The sequence below is a fragment of the Mobula hypostoma genome, chromosome 12, assembly GCF_963921235.1.
Source record: "Mobula hypostoma chromosome 12, sMobHyp1.1, whole genome shotgun sequence".
In the NCBI taxonomy this organism is placed as follows: Eukaryota; Metazoa; Chordata; class Chondrichthyes; order Myliobatiformes; family Myliobatidae; genus Mobula; species Mobula hypostoma.
Window position 1 is genome coordinate 28,898,102 of NC_086108.1, and position 20,769 is coordinate 28,918,870.

At 41.6% G+C, this 20,769-nt stretch overlaps 1 protein-coding gene across 3 annotated transcripts in view; it reads right to left on the minus strand.

Annotated features, from left to right (window-relative positions):
• LOC134354669 (uncharacterized protein C1orf21-like) overlaps positions 1-20,769 on the minus strand; it is a 215,466-nt gene that overhangs the window by 129,880 nt on the left and 64,817 nt on the right. For all 3 annotated transcript variants that reach the window (XM_063063764.1, XM_063063765.1, XM_063063766.1), the window contains exons 2-3: positions 17,158-17,248; positions 10,052-10,231 (exon numbers count right to left, since the gene is read on the minus strand). In XM_063063764.1, coding sequence (XP_062919834.1) covers positions 10,052-10,145 — 94 coding nt within the window. In that variant the 5' untranslated portion in view covers positions 10,146-10,231; positions 17,158-17,248. The remainder of the gene's footprint in view (positions 1-10,051; positions 10,232-17,157; positions 17,249-20,769) is intronic.

Genomic DNA, 20,769 nt, shown 5'->3' on the forward strand with positions numbered 1-20,769 from the left:
CCACAAATACTTAAGATTGTGAATAAGCAAATATTCTCAGTTAACAAATCCTCATGTTCAAAATACCATTATTTACTGGCAACACACACAAAATGCTGGTGGAACGCAGCAGGCCAGGCAGCATCTATAGCAAGAGATACAGTCGACAGATGTTTCTGGCCGAGACCCTTCGTCAGGACTAACTGAAAGAAGAGATAGCAAGAGATTTGAAAGTGGGAGGGGGAGAGGGAGATCTGAAATGATAGGAGAAGACAGGAGGGGGAGGGATGGAGCTAAGAGCTGGGAAGTTGATTGGCAAAAGGGATACAAGGTTGGAAAAGGGAGAGGATCATGGGACAGGAGGCCCAAGGAGGGGAAAAAAAAGGGGGTAAGGGAGCCCAGAGGAAGATGGAGAGCAGGCAAGGAGTTATAGTGAGAGGGATAGAGGGAGAGAAGAGAGAGAGAGGAAAAAAGGGAAAAAATAAAGAATAGTAAATAAATAAATAACGGATGGGGTACGAGGGGGAGGAGGGGCATTAACATAAGTTAGAGAAGTCAATTTTCATGCCATCAGGTTGTTGGCTACCCAGACGGAATACAAGGTATTGTTCCTCCAACCTGAGTGTGGCTTCATCTTGACTACAGTAGAGGAGGCCGTGGATAGACATATCAGAATGGGAATGGGACGTGGAATTAAAATGTGTGGCCACTGGGAGATCCTGCTTTCTCTGGCGGACAGAGCGTAGGTGTTCAGCGAAATGGTCTCCCAGCCTGCATTGGGTCTCGCCAATATATACAAGTTAAATTGTGTGGCCACTGGGAGATCCTGCTTTCTCTGACTGACACAGCATAGGGCTCTCACCCGATCTTCCTGCCACCCCACTAGGGATAGGGTTCCCCTTGTCCTCACCCACCACCCCACCAGCCTCCGGGTCCAAAATATAATACTCCGTAACTTCCGCCACCTCCAACGGGATCCTACCACCAAGCACATCTTTCCCTTCTCCCTTCTTTCTGCTTTCCGCAGGGATCACTCCCTACGCGCCTCCCTTGTCCATTCATCCCCCCTATCCCTTCCCACTGATCTCCCTCCTGGCACTTATCCTTGTAAACGGAACAAGGGCTACACCTGCCCTTACACTTCCTCCCTCACCACCATTCAGGGCCCCTGACAGTCCTTCCAGGTAAGGCGACACTTCTCCTGTGAGTTGGCTGGGGTGATATACTGGGTCCGGTGCTCCTGGTGCGGCCTTCTATACATTGGCGAGACCCAACACAGACTGGGAGATCGTTTCGGTGAACACCTATGCTCTGTCCGCCAGAGAAAGCAGGATATCCCAATGGCCACACATTTTAATTCCACGTCCCATTCCCATTCCCATTCTGATATGTCTATCCACGGCCTCCTCTACTGTCAAGATGAAGCCACACTCAGGTTGGAGGAACAACACCTTATATGCCGTCTGGGCAGCCTCCAACCTGATGGCATGAACATTGACTTCTCTAACTTCCGTTAATGCCCCTCCTCCCCTTCATACCCCATCCCTTTATTTATTTATTTATTTACTATTTCCCCCCCCCTTTTTTCCCCCCTCTCCCTCTGTCCCTCTCACTGTAACTCCTTGCCTGCTTTCCATCTTCCTCTGGGCTCCCCTCCCCCTTTCTTTCTCCCTGGGCCTCCTGTCCCATGATCCTCTCCCTTCCCCAGCCTCGTATCCCTTTTGCCAATCAACTTTCCAGCTCTTAGCTCCATCCCTCCCCCTCCTGTCTTCTCCTATCATTTCCAATCTTCCCCTCCCCTATCAAATCTCTTACTTTCTCTTCTTTCAGTTAGTCCTGACGAAGGGTCTCGGCCCGAAACGTCGACCGTACCTCTTTCAATACGTGCTGCCTGGCCTGCGTTCACCAACAATTTGCGTGTGTTGCTTGGGTTTCCGGCATCTGCAGATTTCCTCATGTTTGCACCATTATTTACTAACTAGCTTAATGTCATGCTGCTCTGCCACTGTAAACAAATGTTTTTCCTAAATAAATTTTTATTCATATCACTCTTTAAATTTGATAATGTAAACATTACTGCTATGATATGGGGAAGAACAAGCAAATAAAGAGTCATGAAATTTTTATCACTTAGTCATAAAGCTTGAACATTCATTTGCAAAGACCTTGGTTCAATTATATCAGACACACGATACAACTCATTACAAGAATATCTATTTCATGCTTTATGACATTAACTGGAATATCTTTTGTGATGGGGATGACTGAGTTCATGGAAAGGGTCATGAGCTTCATCCGGAAGTGCATCAAGGACATTGTCCCCCCAAAATCAGTCAGGGTCTATACAAACCAGAAAACTCTGGATTAATAGTCCCGTGCATGTTGCACTTACCATGTGAGACAGAGCTTTCGCCGCTGGTAACCAACAGGAACTCAAGAAAAGCAGCTATGTTCTACGCAAAGAAATCTAGGCAGTGAGATGACAATACAGAGACAAGATTCAGACACAACTCTCCACCAGCAACACACACAGCTTATGCCAAGGTCTGCACACCATCACAGACTTCAAAGCTAAACACAGTAGTGCTGGCAACATCGCTGCCTCTCTCCCAGATGAGTCAAATCTTTTTTATGCTCGATTCGATGCTGCCAATGCTACCTGCACCTTGGTCATCTCAGAGGCTGAAGTACGCAGGTGTTTCCAATGAGTGAACAGCCACAATGCTGTGGGACCGGACGACAACCCAGAGCGGGTACTCAGAGTGTGTGCAGCACAACTGGTGTGTTTGCAGACATCTCTAATCTCTCCCTCTCTCAATGTAGAGTGTCCTCCTGCTTCAAACATCCACCACTGTCCCTGTACCTAAAAAGACCACGGCAACATGCCTGAACGACTGGTGTCCTGTCACATTCACCTCAATAATAAGCAAATGATTTGAGAGGCTGGTCAAGGACTACAACTGCAGCTTGCTATCATCCACACTGGACCCCCTACAACTCACCTACTGACACAACCGATGGCGCAATAGCCACAACTCTACACACCGTCCTTATACACCTGGAGAAGAAGGATGCTTCTGTGAGAATGCTGTTCTTGGACTACAGTTCAACATCCAACACCACAATTCTCTCCAGGCTCGACAAGAAGCTCAGAGACCTGGGCCTTCACCCTGCCTTGTGCAGCTGGATCCTGGACTTCCTGTCAGATCACCGGCATGTGGCAAGAGTGGGCTCCCTCACCTCTTCCCCTCTGACCCTCAACACAGGAGACCCCCAGGGCCTCAAGCCTCCTCCTTTACTCTTTGTACTCCCATGACTGTGTCACCACCCACAGCTCCAATCTGCTTTAAATTTGCAGATGATACTACAGTGATTGGCCTTATCTCAAATAATAACGAGGCAGCCTACAGAGAAGAAGTCATCACTTTGCCACAGTGGCGTCAAGAAAACAACCTCTCCCTCAATGTCACAAAAACAAAGGAGCTGGTTGTGGACTACAGGAGGAATGGAAACATCAAGAGATGTGGGGTTGAGAGGGTGAACAGCTTTAAGTTCCTTAGTATGCACATCACCGAGTATCTCACTTGATCTGTACATATCGGCTATGTGGTGAAAAAAGCACATCACCCCTTTCACCTCAGATGGTTGAAGAAGTTTGGCATGAATCCCCAAATCCTAAGGACTTTCTACAGGGGCGCATTTGAGAGCATCCTGACTGGTTGTATCACTGCCTGGTATGGGAACTCTACTTCTCTCAATCGCAGGACTCTGCAGTGAGTGGTGCAGATAGACCAGCGCATCTGTGGATGTGAACTTCCCACCAATCAAGAGATTTACAGTGACAGGTGCATAAAAACTGCACGAAAGATCATTGGGGACCCAAGTCACCCCAACCACAAACTGTTCCAGCTGCTACCATCCGGGAAACGGTACTGCAGCATTAAAGCCAGGACCAATAGGTTCCAGGACAGCTTCTTCCACCAGGCCATCAGACTGATTAATTCAGGCTAACACATGTATTTCTCAGCTATATTGACTGTTCTGTTGTATATTTTACTATACATACTATTATTAAAAATTACTAAAATTTGCACATTGCACATTCAGATGGAGACATAATGTAAAGACTTCACTCCTCACGTATGTAAGGATGTAAGAAATAAAGTCAATTCAAATTCAGTAGACCCTGAAGCAGAAAGAATTTCAGCAAATAACAGTCCCCTTAAACATGCTTGAAACCTAGTTGCTGACGCACTAACTATTCAGCTCTTCACGACAATCTTCCATCCATTTTTCTAAATGGATTATATCATTAGCACATTAATGTCTGAGCAGTTTTCCTGCTTTACAATTGTGTTTTGTAAAATCTCCAGCAAGCATTAAAAAACCATCATGGACTTCCATCTGTATTTAATCTGAGTTCTCATAAGCTCTTCAAAACTTTTGCCTGTCCAGCCCTTGATGTAATAATGACTTTTTCTTTCATTAGATTTTCCTGTAACTGCAAATTGTTCAAACTACTCTTCCCTCAGTACATGTCCCAAAAATTCCAATTGCCGTTTTGCTGATTGATATCAGCTCTCTTCTTATTCCAGTTTTTGCAACACTTTCTTATTTGTTAACTCTGTCCTACCACAATATTTTCACCATTCTTCTCAAAACCACTTTACTGCAACTTCGTCTTCCCTCATATTGCTTTGATATTGTCCAACATTCAAATCCATATGTTAGCGTGGAATGAACGTAGCGCTACACCACTGAGTTTCATACCCAGAAATTACATTATTCTTTAGCATCTCGCTCAAATGCTTGGACATGCATTTAGCAATCCCAATCCTCCTCCTAATTTCAACATCAGCTCTATCATCAGATGTTGTCATGCTCCCTAAGTATTTGAAATTCCACGTTGGTTTAATTGTTTTGTTGTCCACTTTCAGTTCCGATTTCTGTATTTCTTCTTTGTGACAATTCGGTCTTCTTGCAGTTGATGTTCAACCCTCTCTTTGCACTTTCTCTGAAGACTTTATCTAGTATTTCTTAGAAGTAGCTGTCAGCACTGTGTTGTTTGTGTAACTTAGATTGTTCAAATTGTATCCACCAGTGATTATTCATGGCATACTGCTAATTTCTCTTAGAATCATCTCACCATAAAGGTTGAATAGGTCAGGCAAGAGAACACAACCCCGTCTGACTCCCCTCTTAATCTGTACAAAATCAGTAGTCACATTTTCAATTCTTATTCCTGCTCTTTGTTCCCAATAAAAAATTTCTGATAATTCTGATATCTTTCCCAACAATGTCCAAGTGCTGAAGGATTCCCATCAGCTCTTTATGTATTACGTTATCCAAAGCTTGGATGTAATCGATGAAACATAGGTATGATCTTTCTGCACCTCTATGGCACACTCACAAATCATTTGAAGGATGAAGATTGCATTTCGCATTCCATTATTTTTAATGAAACCACACTGCTCTTGCGCAATCACTTGCTTCATGCCTTTTCTCGCTCTCATTATGATGGTTCGTAGCAGGACTTTCACAACATGACTCAAACTAATTATTCGGTGTGACTTGCATTAAGTTCTTCTGGGGTTCTTTTTGGCCGTGCAATAACTACTGACTTGCCCATTTCCTCAGGTTATTTCCCCATTACCATAAACTTCATTCAGCATATCTGTCAACTTTTCACTCCTGAAATCTTCCAGCACTTGAATAATTTCCACCGCAATGCCATCCGGCCGTAATGACATATCCTTCTTCATTTTCCCCATTGCTGCTTTAACTTCTGATTTCATAATTGGTGGGCCATCCACATTCATGAGTATCGATCCTTCAAACACCCACCAGAATTAGTACCCATGAGCGTCCTCACCTTTTTGTGCATACAGCCAGAACTTTTTCAGTTTCCCTACCCAGCGATAACCGATACTCTTCAGAGATTGTCTGCCTGCTGTCAGTGGTTGCATAACCAGGAGGTGATATGCACCAGCTGCTCATACCTGTCCATCACCTGTTCCTATGGCTTCATGTGACCCTGATCGGGGGGCTAAGCAGTTGCTACACCTTGCCCAAAGGTGACCTGCAGGCTAGTGGAGGGTAGGAGTGACCTACACCTCTTTTGATAGAGACACATCTCCACCCCCACCACCAAAAACACTTGTCATTAATTTATTATGTCCAAGATCTTGCAACATATAATCTAATGCTTCAGTGGCTGCTTTGTGAGCTTTTGTGCTTTCATTCTTAACAATAAGCTTTCAATTGTTCATAATATTTTGCTTTGTAGTTCCTTGACTGACATTACAGGTTAAAGTCTCCACATTTGTCAATGTTAAGTGGAGATTTCTCCTGTCAAAATTGTCCAAGTAATGTCTGATGTTGCTATGGCCAAGGCTATCATACTTTATGCCTTCGTATTTTAGTTAGAAGTAGATTAATAAAGAAAGATATTGCATTCCAGCAAAAAAGATTACTTCATCACTGTAAGCAGCCTCAGTAATACAGGTTTCCCCCGCCATCCGAAGGTAGAGCGTTCCTATGAAATGGTTCGTAAGCCGGAATGTCGTAAAGTGGAGAAGCAATTACCATTTATTAATATGGGAAAAATTTATGAGCGTTCACAGACCCAAAAATAACCTACCAAATGATGCCAAATAACACACAAAACCTAAAATAACAGTAACATATAGTAAAAGCAGGAATGATATGATAAATACACAGCCAATACAAAGTAGAAATACTTTTCTACAATCATTGTCTGACTGTTCTCCATAGCGAAAATTTCACGCAAGCGCTCTTGGCAAAAACACGACGCAAGCGCTCTCAGCAAAAACACTCTCTCCAGTAACCTTTAAGCTATGAAGCTGCCAAATCATACCAAATAACATATAAAAATACACAGCCTATATAAAGTAGAAATGATGTATATACAGTGTAGTATCACTTATGGGAATCGGGATCTCCAGGCAGCGAACCGATACTGATCCGCCAAGCATGCAGGGGTACAGCGGTCGCCGGGACGCACCCAGCACATCTTTAAGAAAAAAGCCGAAACAAACAAGCTAATTAATTAGGTGCCGCCTGGCACGTAAATGTCAACCCAGATCAGAGGCAACGCAATCGGCAATTGCCTCCAATCTGAGCCGACATTTACATGCCGGGCAGCACCCAATTAATTAGCTTGTTTATTTAGGCTTTTTTCTTAAAGACGTGCTGGGTGCCTCCCGGCTACCGCTGCATTCTCCACGAATCAGTATCTGTCCATGGCCCGGGGGTTGGGACCACTGGGGTGGTGGGACACGGGGGGTGTCATCTCATCGTCGATCAGGGCAGGCAGGTCATCTTCTTCTATGTCTGCCTGCCTCAATGGCGAAGGTCGAGGTTCGTCGTCTGCTGTGGCTGATGTGGAAGGCTTGAAAAACGACAGTATGCTTGACTGCTTAGCCTTGCATATTTTTCTATCATACAGTTCTTTGTAAACCATCTTGCAAATATGCCCTAAACCGACGTACCTTTTCAAAATTAAAGTCGTACTTTATCATTGCAGTGAAAATCTCACGCAGTTGCTTCACGCTCACTTCCTGGACGACTTCACTTTCGGTCCGTTCCCTACCGCCTTCGGTTTCGATTGTTATCCTTTCCTCTTCCAATTGCATCAGCTCTTCATCTATCAGTTCTTGGTCATGAGATGCCAAAACCTCTTCAACATCATCTTCATCAACTTCCACAAGCCAAACTCACCTTGTCCTTACTTCGTTCACCACGATCAAAACGCTTAATTATGTCTAGTTTTACACTAAGTGTAACACCCTTACAAGCTCTTTTAGGCTTTTCTGATACCTTAGAACTCATCCTGCAAACGGATGCTCAAAATAAATCGACATAAAGCACAGATGCTCACAGGTACGTGTTTAAGCAATGTCGGCTAGAATGCAGTTCCGAGTCCGGGGGAGAACAGCTGCTCAGGGCGCGCGTTGTTTCTTTTCGCACGTTGCCTTTTATCGCGCGCTGCTTTCTTCGCACGTTGCCTTTTTTCGTAACAGTGCAAACACCTTCTGTTAGCAAAAACAGGTAACTAATGTAGGTCTTTCATAACAGTGAGGTTTCGTAAAGCGAACATTCAAAAAGCGGGGGACACCTATAGTATCCAAGGCATTTCTTTGATATCTCACTAAGCTTGTTTCATTCTTGTTTTGTCTAACTGGTTTACATCACAGCTGATCTCCAGCAGATACAGTGTACAATGTTTATTTTGATTTTACTTTTGTGGTTCAGGTAGATCAGAAGTACTTAAGTCAGGTCCATCCAAATATTTAGTCCCTCAAAATAAAAGGCACCTTGAAAAAAAATCTCGAATTTCAAAGCAGGAAGTTCAATTTAGGCATTTTTGGACTAAGGTTGGTCTCTTAAGGGGCTTTTAGAAAAACTGAAGAATGCAATGCACATCTTTATCCGAAACTTAGATACCAAATTTGCAGTACCTGATTTTATATGTGGGACTCACAGACTTTCTATTTTATTGTACATCTTCAGATTAGACAACAGTGCAAACAACGCAATATCTCTTTCAAGAAAAGTCATATGATCCAAATATGGTAAATGCAAGAACCTGATTTATCAACATTGCTGCCGCTCATAAATTTGAACACTTGGAAGTCTTGTCAAGGTTCCTAAATGTACTTCATATAAACTTCACTGCACCAAGCAATAACAAACAGGAAACGGACCACCTACAATACACTACGTGAAGATGAAAACTGCATGTGAGAAAATAAAAGGTACCCTCTGTCATCAAATTAATCTCAATGTTTTCTGAGCTCGTACAATTTTATATTACCCAGTTCACATCCAAATTATTCTGTTCCACAAGGGATAATGTACACAGGACATTTAAATATATTTTCTTGCTTTGCAATCAAGTTTTAGAATGATTCAAATATTACTTCCAAAGCATATGAAACAGCAGTAGGTATCTGCTTCAGTATGATCAAAAGTTAATGAGAATTAAATCTGGAAAATGTTTAAGAACTCATACAGAGCAAGGAAGATTTTATGTTTTCAATTATTAGAATCACTTCTGATTGGCTTTCATGAATTCAACAACTTCCAAATTCCCAAACCACCCCCTCATGTGAAGATGAATTTTAAGATCACAATATTTTCAGCAGCACAATGCAAATACTGAAGGTTAATCAGATTTATCCCAATATAGTTATCACATTGGTTCATAAGAGAAGCTAGAGTGTTACATATAATATTCTTTTTTAACAAATAATGCTTAATACCATCAACAAACCCTCAAAATTATATATACATTTCTTTCACGTTCCATATAAATACACTACATGTACTCAGTAGGTAACCACTGATTTTCAGTTTGATTGTGAGTACTTTGCAAGCCACTGACAGCAAATGCACATCAGGTTTAGGGAAAGACACTCCCATTCAGTGCACAGTAGTGAAGACTGCACTATCAGTGCTCATTCTCCAGGTTTACTCTCACTGTCTCAAATTGATCAGATTTCAGAGGGAATTGCACAACTTCAGCAATAAAATCAAATGCAGCCTCCCAATAAACTATTAAAATGAGCAATGGATAACTCCCAGCAACAGAAAAGGATACAATAATTCTATTTTGCTATAATATCTCTTTAGAAAGTGGTTAAATCTCCATCTCAAATATTACACAGCAGCCCTCACGGTTACAGGTGACAATTAGCTGCTCTCTTTTACCAGAGGAGCCACATAAAACCATGTCTTTAAAAATATATTTTGCATGTGTTGTTAAAACAGATCATTTAAAGATTTGCAAACCATAGAAATCAATTCTAACCTGTTTTACAGTGACACTAAGGGCATGGAAAACATTTCAAATATGGATTAGAGCAATTATATATCAGCAAAATGCATCATCTCCAGCACGACAATTTTGCATTAAATTGCCCACAGGTATTTTAGCTCTTATTTTAATTCTGCTCTTGTTGTAAACAGTTCTAATTATGCCTTAAGCTGTCAATGGTTAACACATTCAAGGTAACTGTTAAATATCCCTCAAGTCATCCTCAGTACATACCCCCAATGACATCGCCATTTTGGTAGTTCTTTCCCTTCTGCGCTTCCTCCTCGTTTTGAACAGTAGAGACATGCTTGGCTGAGGCACAGCCCATAGTTCTACGCAAATGGCTTCAATGTGCACTGCCCACAGATCATCTCTAAGATGAAATCTCCTCCCTCCCCGTAAGATGGTTGCAACCTGTGGATAAATGAATTAAACAGTCTTAAAATCTCCATGTTAAACATGTTCACTCTTTTCCCCCCACTGGAAAAGAATGTGGACATCACCGTCACTGCTCCCCATTGCCTTGGGCACTGTAAATGAAAATGCCACCTCAGAAGGCACAAAGTTCACCTGAAACAAAGAGAAGGCAAATAAGAAATGCTGACTCCCATGACCCAATGTCCAAGCCCAAGTCATTGGCAGCTAGTAATTATGAGCAGTGTGTTCCACCAAGATGCAACTCTCCAAATACAATGCAGAGATACAAGGCCATAAATGAAAGGAAAAACAATTGTGGAACAAGATAATAATTAAAGATAAGCATAAAAATTACAGATCATGAATCCAGATACTTGATATTTACCTATGCACTGAGATGCAAATAGTCAAGAACTTTAGGGCATTTTATGAGAAACAACCAGCAAATGACAAGTAGAATTTGCTTTTGTGCCTAACCAACAAGGTAGTACAAGTAGCTTAGTGCTAACCAGCTCCTAACCATTAGGCAGATTTACTGGTAAATACAAGAATAAACGATATTATTACTTTTATCCACTCCCAGTGCACTAGTGAGACAAATCCAGGCATCATGAATGGCGATTGCATATTTTCAACATTACACGCAAACCACACTGATATCAGTAACATAATAGTAGAATAATAATAAAATTGCCAAGATTTATTTGAAAAACTGATTCAGATTATCTCCTATACAATTTCTCTAGGTTTTATTTCACAGTCAGCGTACAGAATGCTGGAGGGGTTGGGGTTAGGGTGTGGTGGATGGGAGGAAGGGAAGGAAGACTGGCAGACAGGAGGGAGCGGTGAAGAGGGGAATTGCACACTGGTACTAATCCTAATCTCTCAACATTCCCAAACTCAATCTTGCTAACTGCAAGAGCTCATTTCCACTTAAGAGCTGAAAAATAATGAACATAATTAGTAACCAATTCACTTTCAATCCCAAGTGCAAGCCCAACTAACCGAGCACTAACCAGGACAATGTCCCCCTACCCCATGCAAACATCTCAGTACTTTACTTTCGTCAAATGGTAGAAATGGGATTATATCCACTCTTCATCTGACAATGTCATGATTTCTAAAAGTTTCAAAACAGCAGTTGAGATCTTACTAATGAGAAATGCAATCTCCCTCAAAATGTGAAATAGAAATGGAAAATGAAAAATTTGTTTTGAATATTTTTCCCAGTCATTATTTCTTTGGGAGTTTTTGGTACAACATCATGGACTCTATTGGTCTATTTAAAGATCATCTCCAACAAGACAGCCAAATACAGTGGACATTGAAGCAGGTAAGACACTGGCTCCCCTTTCACAACTGTCTCACCACCTTTTATTATCTTGAGGAGACAAATCAGTTTAATATTCTCCACAACTAGATCTGTGCAACCCCTACAGTACTTGGCCACCAGCTGGAACCAGAAAACCTCAGTTTCTAGGTACTGAATCCACTACCCTAAACATGCATTCCTTCCACCATGATGAACAATGAAATCATCTTCTAAACGTATTGTTGTTCTTTACATCCCAGCTTCACCAACTGCATCTTCCCAACCATAATCACGGACAAGGGTTTTAAACTCATCTAAACTCCCCTCCAATGCCTAGATCCCAAGTAAAGGAATAAACGATTTACCAAAATAACAACTTCAGAGGGAAACTCATGATGCAGCCGAGAGTTGGATATTTCACAGTGCAAAGTGTGTGTGGAAAGTAGCATTAAGATACGAGACAACCATTTAGATGGGGAACAGTTATTATCAGAGAGCTGTATGTTTTTTTGAATCCCTTAATCCAGGGGTCCCCAATCTTTTTTGCACCGTAGACCAGTTTAATGTTGTCAATATTCTTGCGGACTGGCCGACCCGGGGGGGGGGGGGGAAGGCGGGGGGTATTCAAGTAGGGTTAAACTCCCCACGACATGTCTTTTACAGTTAGGGTTGCCAACTTTCTCACTCCCAAATAAGGGACAACAGTAGCAGTCAAATCCCGGGGACACTTTACCCCAGGAAAGACTACCATGGCCATGAAGCCTTGAGTGTGCATGTGATGTAAGCAGGCACATATGTGCTGATTTTTTTCCTCACCAATCGGTTTTGCCTTCATTTTCCCAACTACACTGTACAGACATTATTTCTACTTTATATAGGCTGTGTATTTATCATATCATTCCTGCTTTTACTATATGTTAGTGTTATTTATTTTCAGTTTGTGTTATTTGGTATGATTTGTTAGTTTATTTTTTTGGGTCACAGAACGCTCAAAAATTTTTCCCATATAAATTAATGGTAATTGCTTCTTTGCTTCACGCCATTTCGGCACATAAGGTTTCGTATGAACGCTCTACCTTAGCGGGGAAAATACGGGACAAACCAATTTAGCCCAATATACGGGATGTCCCAGCAAATATGGGACAGTTGGCAACCCTATGTTCAAGTTCAACAGTGCGTGACAGGGAATGAGGAAAAGTGCAGCTGAGTCATATCGTTTCCTCACGGCCCGGTAGCACATGCTTTGCGGTCTGGTGGTTGGGGACCGCTGCCTTAATTGAGAGACATGTGATGCAAGACATTAGGTATATTTCGGGTGGGAAAGGAAATATTTTTGGACTGGACAAAAATCAAAGCAGGAAAATGACCTTGAGGACAAAGACCACAGAGTCAGAGTCATCGAGCACAGAAACAGGCCCCTGATCCTAACTGGTCCAAGCCCATCCAAGCTAGTCCCATTTGACCACGGTTGGCCAATAACATTAAAAACTTCCCCCTTCCATGTATCTGTGATTTAAAAAGTTGTACTTGTAATCCACCAAGTGTGACCAGGTCAACAGTGATCTTACTGAATGGCAGAACAAACTTGTAAGAGCTTTCCTGTTCCTATTTCTCAGGTTAGAGAGACAGTGAGTCTCTTAAGCTGCGTAAAAGAGCTACTTTCCCAAAGCTCTTTTATCCCTCCATACCAAAAACAGTCAGCAAGAGTGTCCCCAATCAAAAAAAGAGATCTCAGTTACAGGCAATTCCCTTCCCCATACAGAGCTATGAGGTCACTGCAAAACATTTTCTTGACTTCTTTAAATAGCTATTGACAATTATTACTGAACTTCAATTGAAGCCTTCAGAAAGCCCAAGTAAATAACAACTTATACGCTAGACGCATTACACTCTTACAGATTCTGGTCAGTTAAAACATTTACTGAATTTATGGCTTTCCATGTTCATAAGATCTTTTCAAATTCACTCTCAAGTTTGTCTACAGTTTTTCTAGTTTGCACAATCCAAAGTGGCTGATTATGCTGCATGTGAACAGACCAAAATATTGAAAAGAAAGCATAGTTCAGGAAGACCTTGACATACATGGATAAATTGTCGCCAATATCCCTGCATAAATAGATGTTTGTCAAAGTATTCGGATGTGATTAATTATTGAGAATGTTCAACACAAATCATCGTAACCCTTTGGAAATTTGACTCTTCATTTATTTTTATCGATTTTAATTCAGTATGAAAATAAAGTTCTCTTATGAATCACTGCCATAGTCGGCATCACACTGCTATAAAACAGATCTTCAACCCAATAATTCCACACCAGCCATAAAACTATTTTTTAAAGCTAATTCTGCACTAATCCTATTTTGTTCTACCCACATTCAACACTCCCAGATCACTCACTCATACTAGGTGTTGTGTATGCAATATTTAAGAACGTGTGTTCAATTTGTGCTAGCCATTCATTGATTCAATTTAAAATTGCACATCGTTATCATTTGACGAAGGAGAGAGTTTCTAAAATCTTTTCTAATGTTGATGGTCATTGTGATAGATGTAAAACTGAGATAGCTACACTGACACATATGTTTTGGTCTTGTTCTATATTGGAATAGTTCTGTAAGTCGGTTTTTTCAACAATTTCTAAAGCACTTAAAATTAATCTACAACCTAATAAATTATCTGTGTTTTTTGGAATAATTCCTCAAAATATTCATGGTATTTCTGTGTCTGACCAACATATTATCGCTTTTGTTACACTGACAGCCAGGAGGGCCATTTTGTTGAAGTGGAAGGATACATCAGCTCCCACTTTGTCACAATAGTTCTCTCAAGTGATGCTATGTCTTAGTTTGGAGAAAATTAGAAGTCGAACCTTTGAACCTTTATTTGATTTTGAGAAAAGAAGGGGCTCATTTGCTCGTTATTATCATTTGAGCTAATTGATATAACTCTTCCAGATCTAATTGTAAATTTTTTAGTATATTTTCCTTTCTTGCTGGCGGTTTGATGTTTATTTTTAGAAGCTTTTTGTATGACGCATGACTCCGGGGTTGTACACCTAATGGGTTCCTTTTTTTTTCTCTCATTTTTCTGCTTAGTAGGGTTTTTTTGCTATCACAAAATTTTTGTTCAATCTTTAAGATAATGTCTTCTTTGAGACATTGTAAGTGTTGTTACTTCAATGTACTCATGTTACTTTTTCTGTATAACAATAAAAAGATTTGAAAAGAAAGAACGCGCGTGTGTGTGTGTGCGTGTGTGTGTATAGATTAAGTATCAATATGAAGTTACAAAACATAACACTAGAGACAATTTACAGTAGCCAATTAACCTACCAACTTTGGCACCCAGAGGAAAGCCTATATAGCCACAGGGAGAATATGCAAACTTCACACAGCGAAGGTAATAATTGAGCCTCGGCTGCATGAGATACGAGGTTGTAGCTACACAAGTTGAACCAATAGGCCATCTTTATAATAAAACAGAGAATATTTTAATTTATTAAGATAGCCTCAAAGACAGTCTGAACTTTATCTCTCTATTGATGCAACAACCATTGACAATCAGACACCATCCAGCAAAGGAAAGCAGTGAATCACCATCCACTATTTACTGGGCCCAGCAATGCACGATTCCACTGAGAAACAAGCTAGGACTCTGAATCAAGGATGAATTATATATTGGGGGGGGGGGGGAGAGTAAGAATCTTTTATTGTTGTTCTTCCCCAGGCCATACTAAGGTTCCCACACAGTCTGCAAACCAGAAATGCAGCCATGTATCAAGCTTCCTCATGGAAGAAGATGGCAGTAAAATCATACCACCAGCCTTCCAAAAGTGTGTTCGCATATATGTGATGTACGCAAGCTAGCTGTTCAGAAGTTGGGAAGTACGTGTATGTTGATATTCACTATACTGGAAAAGTGAAGGGCTTGATCTGTGTTCTGATAGTTACTTCTCCCACCTAAACTGGTGTGATGTGAATCCCCTGCATTAGAATCAGAGTTCCCCCGGCTTTATCTTGCTGGTGCCCTCGACCATGGTACTCTCAAGTGTGGTAGGTGAGAAGCACATTAGCTTGAGAAGCTCATATTAGAGGGGAGAAATAAGAGAGGTCTTCTTGAGGAAAACCCCCCCCTGATGTCCCAGAGACACATTAGTTCCGGATCATAAAATAATGTACTTGCATGCATGTTCTTGGTCAACCTCAGTTACTAACACATGATAACCACTTGAGCATTATTGTGTGATGACTAGCAAAGTCTGTATCATATAATTTTAGCAAAAATCTTCACTGAAGCACATTTATTGTAGTCATAATAATTTGGATTTCCCAGTCTTAATACTAGATATCAGGATCACTAAGGGAAAATAGGCTTTAAGAGTAGCCTCCAAATATTATTATATTACATTGATGGTAAATTATAAATAAGTGAATCTTTCTTTCAAAGATATTACTAATGAAAATGCACGGGAAAACTGAGGCAAGTAAGGCGATATGTATGTAACCACTGCACAAGGATGCTGCTACAGTGCTTCAAATCTACCAGAATACATGTAGAGACTTTGCTTTTGCCCATTCAGGGGATGGATTTTGTACCAAACTGAAACAGAGATTCACTTGTATTTCTTCCAATCTAGTGTACTGCAATCTGTGTTCGCAATGTAGTCTCGTCTACACTGGAGAATCCAAACACAGATAGTGTGAATACTTAACAGAACTTGAACTCAGAATTCCCAGTTGCTCCCACTTCAATATCCCATCTCACTCTGACGTATCAGTCCATCACTGCAATAACGAGGCCCCAGTGTAAGCTTCGGAAAGAGCGCCTCATCTTCTGTCTTGGGCAGCTTCTATACTCATGACTGAATTGTACAACTTTGGGTAGTTTGCTCTCACTGTTTGTGTCAGAACTGTCTATTTTTGATACAAGTCATCCACCTGTGGTATTTGCTCAGCTTCTCCCCTCTCCATCACCTCAGCCAGACTTGTTGGGCATGTTCCATAACCATGCATTTAGTCATTTTTAAACATCTTTCCATGTATTCTCATTTGCTGCTCTCTTCTCATAGCTGCTGCTTGATGTTCTCTCTCTAACTGCATCCACTGAACAAGTGGATGACCTCACAAGTTAATCCCCACTGCAGTCCTGTATCAACCTATCAGATATACTCCTTGTCCAATCTGTGTCTTCTCCATCTCATCTATAATCAAGCAACACACATTAAGGTTGCTGGTGAACGCAGCAGGCCAGGCAGCATCTCTAGGAAGAGGTACAGTTGATGTTTTGGACCGAGACCCTTCCTCTTCCTAGAGATGCTGCCTGGCCTGCTGCGTTCACCAGCAACATTGATGTGCTTTGCTTGAATTCCCAGCATCTGCAGAATTCCTCGTGTTTACGTCATCTATAATCAGTTTGGTTCTTTCCCGGCTAAATCTTCAGTCTGAAATGATGAAGGTTCCTCACCACAGCCACCTACTCAACGATTGTAGCATTTTCAGGTTTTAATTCAGATCTGCAGCCTCTGCAGCTTTTTAAAAAGATTCATACGAAGTGCTGGCAGTGCGGATCACTTTCATGTTGGAGCACGGAATGAGAATCAAGCAATCCATACCTGCTCAGAACTGGTTAAGCTCCTAGGCCTTCACAGGTGACACAGAGCAGATACTTGTTCCATCAGACTAGACAGGATCCACACTCAGGCCCTGGAAGGTAAAGGGACAATCTATTAACACTCATGATGGCATCCAATCCCCGTGCTGTCCAGCAACTTGATGTAACTCCTATTAAACATAAACATTCAATAACATGCAACCTGTGCCAACTGTCTGGATTTCCTTTGAACAAGCAACAATGCTAAAACAGCTTCCTGTATACTTTGTAATTAAGAGGAAACAAGGATTCCCCAAGCAGCCTTAGGAGTTATTCAGCAGTTTAGACCTAACCACATACTCGGACGTTAGACACAATCACGTGAGTACTGTAAACATCTATCATTGTACCATGAAAATCATCATAGGAGGGTCAAAACTCTTTGGCAATGGGCAGGAGCATATTCCAAATGGTCTGACAGAACAAAACACAGAACAGTACAACAGAGGAACAAGCCATTCAGCTCCTAATAGCAATCCTGACCACAATGTCAAATTACACCAAATCTCTTCTCCCTACACATGATTCATATCCCTCCGATCCCTGCATCGTGATGTGACTTTGTAAATACCTCTTAACTATCACGTTGTATCTGGTTCTACCACTATACTTGGCAGAATCTTCCAAACACCAATCAATCTCTGTGTAAAACACTACCACCACCACCCCCCATGACCTTAAATGAAGGTCAATTTACATCTGATATTTCTATCCTGGCAAAAAGACTGCCTAGGCCAAGTGCTCTCAACCCAGGGCCCACAGATCCCTTGGTTAATGGTAGGGGTCCACGGCATAAAGAAGGGTGGAAATGCCTGGCCTAGTCTATCTGTACCTCTCATTGCTTTATAAATTCTCAGGTCTCCCTTCAGCCTCTGACATACCGCAGAGAACAACTCAAGTTTTTCCAAACCTCTCTGTTTAAACTTCTATCCTCTAATCTAAGCAGTATCTTTGCAAATCTCTCCTGTACCTTCCAATGCTTCTAGACCTTTATTTCAATGGGGCGACCAGAATTGTACACAATACTCCAAGTGAAGCCTCACCAAAGTTTTGCATACCTACAGCATGACTTCCTTATTCAAATACCCAGTATCCTAACCTACAAAGTCAAGCATGCCTTCTCTACCACCTGATCTACTTCTGTGGCCGCTTTCAGGGAGGTTTGGATTTGGAGTCCAAGATACATTAATGCTGTTCAAGGTCCTGCCAGCAACTGTGTAGTTTCCTCGTACATTTGACCTCCCAAAGAGCAACACCTCACACTTGCCCAGATTAAATGGCATCTACTATTTCTCCGCCCATATCTTTAACTAATCTGAATCCTGTTGTATCCTCTGACAATCTTCATGGCACACAACTTTATCAATCTTTGTGTTGTCTGCAAACATACTAACCCACCTGCCCCATTTTCATCCAAGTCATTCATATATATTACAGAGGCTCCAGGTCCCAGCACCAATCCCCAAGGAACACCTATAGGCACAGACCTCTAGCCAGAATAACACCTTTCAACCACTATGTGCTGTCTTTCATAGGCAAGCCAATTCTGAATACAACCTACTAAGTCACTAACAATCCCATGCAGCTTGATCTTCCAGATCAGCCTACCATGAGGGGCCTTGGCAAATGTTTTACTAAAGCCTAGGCAGACAATAATCACTACTCTACCCTTAATCACCTTCATCTCCTCCTCAAAAATGAATTCAATTTTGTAAGACATGATCTGCCCCACACAAAGCCATGCTGACTATATCTGAGAAAGCGACATCCTCCCGAATACACATAATCACTATCCCTAAAGATCCTCTCCAATATCTTCCTGACCATTTAAGTGAGGCTTATCAACTACCATTTCCCTTCTTGAAGAAAAAACAATGGCTGCATTTCTGTCCTCCAGGGCCTCATCTGTTGCTAGTTATGACACAAAGATCTTTATCAAGGCCCCAACAATCCCCTCTCCTGTCTCTCTCAGTAACCTGGGATACATACCATCATGGCCTGGGGACTTATCCACATTCAAGAGACAAAGCACCACCATCTTTTTAATTTCAAAATGCCTTGGCGTATCAGTATACCTTACACTGCCCTCAGTAATCTCCATATCATTCTTGTCTGTGAATACCGACAAATTAGTCATTAAGTACCTGATTCCAAGTACAAGGTCCCTGATTTATACGCAATTGACCCCACCCTCTCCCCGGACATCCTCTTGGCTTCAATACAAGTACAAAATGCATTGGGATTCTCTTTAATCCTACATGCAAAGGCCCCTTATGATAGACCCTTATATTCTTTCCTGGTCTCTTCATGTTACTCAAGGGCCCAGGCTGATTTTAGCTTCCCAAACCTTACATACGCTTACTTTTTCTTAACTAAATTCACAACCTCTATCATCATCCAAGATTCCCATATCTTGTCATCCCTTGTCCTTCCTCCTGACTGGAATATACTAGCTTTGAACTCTGATCGGCTGATCTTTAACCAGCTCCCACCAGATTTTAAAACCAGATTATAGAAGATTTTAACCAGATTTTAAAAGTTAAAGTCTGTCCCGAGCCTTATCAGGCCAGTGCTTATGCAGATTTCTGTGGTGTGAAGCGACCAAAAGTATGAGACTTCCCCGGCTGCCCCCCCCGATCGGACGCCATTCTATCGCGAGGTTAACCCGCAGTATTTGCCAGTACCCATTTTCAGCTGGGTGGACTGGAACAATGTATGCTTAAGTGCCTTGCTCAAAGACACAACACGCTTCCTTGGCCGAGACTCGAAACCATGACCTTCAGATCGTGAGCCCAACGCCCTAACCACTTGGCCACGCACCACATGATTATTCAGGGCAAAAAAAAAGGTTATGGAGAGAAGACAGGACCATGGGGATGAGAGGGTTAATTAATCAGCAGAGCAGACTCAATAGACTGACTGGCCTAATTCTACTCCCGTGGTCTTCTCATATGGCCCCTCCTCTACTGTTTCAAGAAACCCTCTTAGATGCACCTAACAAATTCTATCCAATTTAAGCCTCTAGAGCCTCTGGGACTAAGGAAGTCCCAGTCAATATTGGAGAAGTTAAACTCACCCATTTCAACAATCCTGCTGTTTTTCACTTCTTTCCATAATCAATCTACATGTGGACAAGAGATTTGTCTCATATCTGCAGTTCGAACGAGCAACATTTTCCCCAGATCTGCCTCAAACCTGTAAATGTTACTTGAGTCTAAAAAAATTCAAGCACTAACATTCTTGAGCAAACTCATTTCTGATACACAACCCTGATTTGGACCGAAGAGCGCTATATGAGGTCATTCTTACCCTCGGCCATTAGGCTCTATAATAAATCAACCCATAGCAGGGGAAGTGACAACACCTCCTGATTGAGGTAACATTTTTTTTTAAACTTTCTTTATCCCCTTCTAATATTTGTATATCTGTGCACTTGTAATGCTACTGTGACACTAATTTCCTTTGGGATCAATGAAGTATCTATCTTAATTATCTGATTTAATTTTACACAGACTCCAGCCGTAAGATCAAATATGGATACTCTGAATCAAATTAGCATGTTGTTGTAAAATCT